Here is a 6166-nt window from a genome sequence, read left to right on the forward strand (position 1 = left end):
TATATATATATATAAAAACATAAACAGGCTAAACATCCCCAAGCAGTACAATGCCTCTTTCTGCAGCACAAATAACACTGGTACCTGCCACGGGGCTGGACAGCTTGAGATATCTCTCAACCAATTCCATGCACTTCTCATCCATGAACTCGTATGCAGACAGGATCTCTCCCAGCATGGCTCTGCAGGTTGTAAATGTTTCCAGAACCTTAGTGAAACTCTGACACCCTTCAGATAGAACACAGAGGGCAATCAGAAACAAAATACAGCCCCCCCAAATCCTGTAAAAAGTTTAAAAAAGTCTGTCAGGCTTCAAGTCATCTTTCCCATCTCTAGAAAATGTGAACAGCTACCCTGTGTGGGTTTAGATCAGCCATTCCTGTAATGACGTTAGCTGGGAAAGGTTTCAGAGCAGAACAGCAGGAGGATACAGCAATTAGTCTTTGCCGTGGCAAGGACCTCTTGAACACTCTAAGACAGTTCATACCAAAATGTCTGCCCCACCCTCAGTTCTCAGCAGAGGCAAGAAGGCAACCCAAGAGGAATTTAAAGGCACTGTGAGAGTCCAGGCAAGTTCTGGGGTCCACTGCACATATTCCATAGGTCTGTCAGCACCTGGAGTCTACTCAACCCCTCCTAGCTCTCTGCTCTCAAAGCCACACCTGATACAAGCAAGCCCTTTGACAAGTTCCTCTTGGCCTTGAAGGTTTCTGAGAAAAAAAACTGTCTCAGTGAAGTTGTACCTGGACAGGTCCCTTGCTGATCCAGACCCTGACCTGTAGACTTGACAGCCATGCCCTGTCACTATGGGCTTGCCTGGTGATGGCTAGATCGCGGCTGCCTCTGCCTGCTGTCATCAGACTTGCCCTGCTCACCTCGCTTGGGTACTGTCAGACAGGGCCCTCATCAGTGAGGGCATTGGCCTGCCTGCCTCTTCATCCTGCTAAGCTCCTGGTTCCCCTTCCCTTGCAGACCAACTGGCCCTTGCAGGTATTTTACACATTTACACCACAGATATAAAATATCTGCACAGGTATTTTAACATACAGCACCACACTGTTTCTCAGAAATAAGCTGACACTGAAGCTGATCAGTGCTTTATTCTCTCCATCCCTATTCCGTTCCAGCCTCCGAAGTCAGGTGTGAAATTATTAATATCAGCTCCTACCTAGAAATGCCAGATTCACAGCCTTGGGTTTCTGAGGACACAGTATGGAGACAGCAGTGATAACTCCCAAGGTCCCCTCAGACCCAATGAAAAGCTGCTTCAAATCATAGCCAGTGTTATCTTTGCGCAGAGATGCCAAGCAGTCCAGAGCCGAGCCATCAGCCAGCACCTGTGGGAATACAGAGACCCAGTCAAAGTACCAATGCAGAAACCTCTAGTCATAAGCTTGTCTACTGCTAAGATGATGAAAAGCTGCCTTGAGCAGTGGACGCTAGCTGCAGCCTGTTCCCACAGTCTCATCACTGTTCCTCCATTCCCAGCTCTTCCTCCATTCTGTATCCTACCTGAGACTTCCCCCAATCTTTTCTCCTTCTTTTTTTACAGTGCTGTTTGCACGTGTTCCAGCAGGACAAGTAATAACAGAAGACTGAGTTTGCTCTGCTTTTGTTACCAGTGGTGGAGAAGGCCAGCCATTCTTTGCAGCCCTAGCTGCCCTTATTCAACAGCAGCAAGGAAGACTATTTGAAACAGTGAACACAGTTGACCAGAATGAAGTAAGCCCTCCACCTCTTGAGCCTGAAATCAAGGCTGAATGTCTCTAAAAGATATTAAAGGCTGTTTTGACACTAGAGTGTCTAACCTGAGAGACAAAAGCTCCCCCTTCTGGGCCCACAAAATAGAACCAAACCAGGCTTTCGTTACCTACTCAATTTATTTCCTATTATCACTCTGCTCCCAAGCCCTGAAATCTTTTAGAACCACTAATCCCAGGCTTTAGACACAGAGGCACAGGCCTATAGGGCAAAAGCAGGCCGAGGAACAGGAAAGACTCCAGGAGAAAGCCAGTAGCCAAACAAACCCAAAGCGGACGGCTGTATTAGAAGTCACGTGAGCTGCCACTAGAAGAGAGTGCTGTACAAGCACTGGATTTAGCAGAGCATCACAGAGACCCACCACTCCACAGAGAAAACAACCTCATGCAGCTAACTTGGGATCACCAAATCTCTCCTTACCTTCTTGTCACTTCTCTGGATTAGAAAACCACCTAGCATCACTTCTGCCAGCAAGGACAGAGGTGGAAGCCGGAAACTGGTAGCAATAATAGATGCTACATGCATGAAGACACTTGTTGACCCTTCTCAAGAGAGCCATGCAAGGAACAGTTAAAGCGTGCGAGCCTGGAGAGGAACTTGTCTGCATAATGGCTAGCTAAGGGCTAGAACAGCAGGAAACAGGGTAAGAAGTAGAGGTTCAAACACAGAAGGGAACTGCCTTACCACTTCCAGGCCGAGCACTGTCCCGCGGAGAGAGCCATATCTCAAGAGCCGTAAGCCTCCAGCATTTGTGGCCACATTACCACCGATGTGACAGCTACCTTTCGCTCCCAAGTCAAGTGGCATGATAAACCCCTGCTCCTCCAAGTATTCATTGAGTTTCTCTAAGATGCAGCCAGCTTGGCACACAAGGATTCCTGAAACATAAACGTCCTGCTACAAGCTGATGTCCAAGAAGAAGGTTCCTCCTAAAGAGGCAGGATAAGTACAAGCAGATGCAACCACCTCTTCCTCCAAAACTTTCTGGGATTCAATTTAAACACACAAGCACACTGTGCCTGCTATAGTCCCATACCTCCTCAAGCCAAGGGGAGGTTTGCCATAGCCTTAACATCTGGTCATCCACAACTCTGGACTGGTAAAACATGACATTAAGCATATCTCTGCCTGTTCTCTCTCTCTCTCTCTCTCTGTTTTAAGAGCTAAAATACTCAAACCAGCCTGGTTCCTAAACTCTCCAAATGCAAAAAGCCTGTAACTTTTCCCCATCCCTCCTTTCCCTCTGCTAGGGCAGTTACGACATCCCTTCCTCAACACTTTCATTCTGCTCCACCTGCTGGGTTTCTCATCTAGATTTATAAAGAGGTAATAGGATGTCCAAGTTTCTCTTCTCTCTTTCTTCCTCTTTCTGCCACCAGATGTATTTTTACATCTGCTACTGTTATAACCTAAGGATTACATCAGCAGCATGAGCCTGGGTGAAACAAACCTCTGACTCCCCTTGTGATGCCACTGGGCTGAACTTGCTGATCCTGCAAGTTATCATCTCCCAGGGGGCTGGGTTAGGGGCAGGGGCTCATTTCTGTGCCTCATCATGTCTCTATGATATTTACCAGGCACCTTGTCAAAGCTGATGATCCGGTTCATGAGAACAGTGGAGAGAATGATCTCATCGAAGACAGGAACGCTGCCCCCAACGAGGCCTGTGTTACCCCCCTGTGGGTTCACTGCAAGGTTCCTCTCATAGCAGTATCTGGAAAGAAAAAGGTTTCTGAAGTCTTATGCATTTTAAGGCCATAACCCAGTCTGTCAGAAGAGTTTCACTTCCACATGAACATCTACTGTTGGAGAGCGCTCAACGCTCCTTAAAATTAAGCAGTGTTTAACCTAAAGATTAAATTGACCCCTCACTAAACTCACCCCAGCACTGAGCAAAGGAACGAACGCTTGGGGTTACCCCCGCACACATCTACAGATCTGCCACGCAACATCTGCCTGGATATCGCTGCTCGCTGTTTACAAACAAGCTATTTATGTAGCACTCTGCTAACAACTTGACTTCCTCAGCAGGCTCTGATACATGACTGCTGGCAGTGCTTTAAGACATGACTGCTCTCCTTCACCCCTCAAGAAATTAATGCCCTTTAGGCAACGAAGCATGTGCATCTATGCCTCAGCTGCTTCACCTTCCAGCCTGCCATATCCCTGCAGAGCAGCCCCCACCACATCCTCTCCAAACTCACTGAAGTTCTTGCACAACGGATGGCACAAGGCCAAACTGCACCAGCAGTTACTTCAGAAACCCCAACTTCACTGTGCTCCATATGTCTGTTTTAGCAGATCTAGGAGCAGGTTCATGCAGCTTTTAGCTCTTCAGCCAAACAGCAATCCTGCATATTGATGCCTGACTGGAGCCACACTCACACCAGTGAACCAGGGAAGTGTTCTTATTTAGTGGACAAAACATTAGCTCCTCAAACTGCCCGATTCCAGCCTAACCTTCTTTACCTTTTCAGACAGACCCTCCCGAATCCTTCAACACAAATGTTCCTCTTGAGCACAGTGTCAAATTTTGACAATTTAGTAAAGCAGAAAAGTCATCAATACTGAATCCGCTCACTAATCTTTCCCCACCATTTCTCTGCTCCACACTAAGCACTGTTAAAGACACTTCTACTCAAAGCCATCAACATTGACTTGAGAAGTCTACTGCTGCCCACTTTGCTTTTGCAAGGACATTTGGGCAGGAAAGATGGATTTTATTTTGTAAAACAAATGAAAGTTTGGCCTTTGTTTCTGCATGATACTAATACAACACCATCACCCCAGAAAAGCTGTGGGCCAGGGAGAGCACTGGGCCTGGGAAACACAAGGCACAGATTCAAGTTCCTTTCTGCCTTGAAAAATTTCAGCTCCCTATGTGAAAACATTCCAAATATGAACCTGTATTTTTTTTAGATGAGCAATACTGCCTATCCACCAGTACATGCATACCCCCAGACTAGCAACTAGCTCCCATCCCGGGAGCGGCTGGAACAAAAGGTACATCAGGAAACACAGGCAGCCCAAGGGCAGTTGGGATAAGAAGAACAGAAGGGAGAGCTGAAGTCACCAGAGCTCAACCACAAGACACAGTCAAGAAGGGAACAGCTTCAGCAATCCCAACACTTGAGCAATCAGTGCCTGAACATCTAGATGTTCCTTTCATCGGCCAGACCCTCAAAGAATAAACCTGAGTTTCCTCACCACAAAGTCCAGCAGAAAAGGTGCACGTTACCTGAGAACTTGAGACACCTCTGCTGTTGTCTGCGGCTTCAACATCAGCTTGCTACTGCCTGCAATGAAAGCAAGGGACTCTCAAGGCAAGCTGTGGGCTGCACAAAGGTCAGAAAGAAAAGGGTGGTAAAGTATGATGTTTGAAAGAACACCACACCCTCCACTGTGAGGCACAGGCATTGTAACCACTTTAAACAAACATTTTCAATAGGGGGCTTTCCCTTAATGCACTGTAAAAACTTTGCCTGTATCCATAGAGTTGGTGGTTGTCAGCGGGGGCAATGGGCAATGTTTTATATTTTCATGAAATCTTTGACAAAAGCAACATAGACAATTCGCAACACTTGTTTTCTGAGGTTCAGCCAAAATTGTTAACTGAACAAAGCTGTTTCAGGAAAAAAATAATTAGTAAGTTAACACGGCTTAGATTTTTTTTTTAAACGAAAGCTGGAAAGAATACCAGATATCAGGTAATTTTCAAAGGAGTATTTTCTATGAGGAAAACTCAGTTTGTCTGGTCTGTAAAGACATGGTCTGCTATAAAGAAAGATTCTCTTTGGCAGACTTTTCATTCTGGTATGCTAACAGAAGCAGAGGAGGTTTTACCAAAGTTTAAAAATAAACAGGCTCACTTACCTCGGACTGATTTAAGCCAGTCCACGTTAAATGGTTTCAATTCCTCAGGATTTGTGATTACTCTACCTGGCATTATGCACTCAAAGAAAGCCATGTCACTGTCAGACACCCGGGAGAAGGGCAGGCGCTGCACTCTGTAACGCTCACTCGTCAGCATGACCTCCTGGAGGCTGGAGGAGGCTGCATGGAGCACTCTTCTGCCCCGAGGCCTCACGGCCCAGGGCCTGGAAACCACGCTCGTGGGCACACCTGGCAGTTCCCTCTGCTGAAGCATCCCCGGGGCATAAGTCACGCTCTGCTGTGCCACGATCCTCCTGTGGCAGCTCGTCAGCCATCTTAGCCGAGCCCAGCGACTCCACGCAGAGCAGCGGGGGACCACAGAGGAAATCGCCATGACCACCCTGGAAAGCAGAGGCCTATCTCGTGTGCGAGCTCCCCTCCTCGCCGGCCGGGGGGGCTCCTCTGCCGGAGCAAGCGGCTTAGGCGCTTTTCCAGCTTGTGAGAAGCTGGGAACAGACCCCTCGGAGTGTGA

At 47.4% G+C, this 6166-nt stretch overlaps 1 protein-coding gene across 1 annotated transcript; it reads right to left on the reverse strand.

Moving 5' to 3' along the window:
- Positions 1-84: 84 nt before the first annotated feature.
- On the reverse strand, positions 85-6028 carry LOC104614705 (D-2-hydroxyglutarate dehydrogenase, mitochondrial-like; the record flags this gene model as incomplete). The annotated part of the gene is made up of 6 exons (XM_010295653.1): positions 5635-6028; positions 5000-5057; positions 3336-3475; positions 2446-2639; positions 1169-1337; positions 85-228 (listed from the first exon to the last, which is right to left on the reverse strand). Coding segments are annotated over exons 1-6 (1099 nt in total), but the record flags the coding sequence as incomplete, so codon positions are not given.
- Between the last annotated feature and the right edge of the window lie 138 nt (positions 6029-6166).

This window comes from Phaethon lepturus, unplaced genomic scaffold, assembly GCF_000687285.1.
Source record: "Phaethon lepturus isolate BGI_N335 unplaced genomic scaffold, ASM68728v1 C14032066, whole genome shotgun sequence".
NCBI lineage: Eukaryota > Metazoa > Chordata > Aves > Phaethontiformes > Phaethontidae > Phaethon > Phaethon lepturus.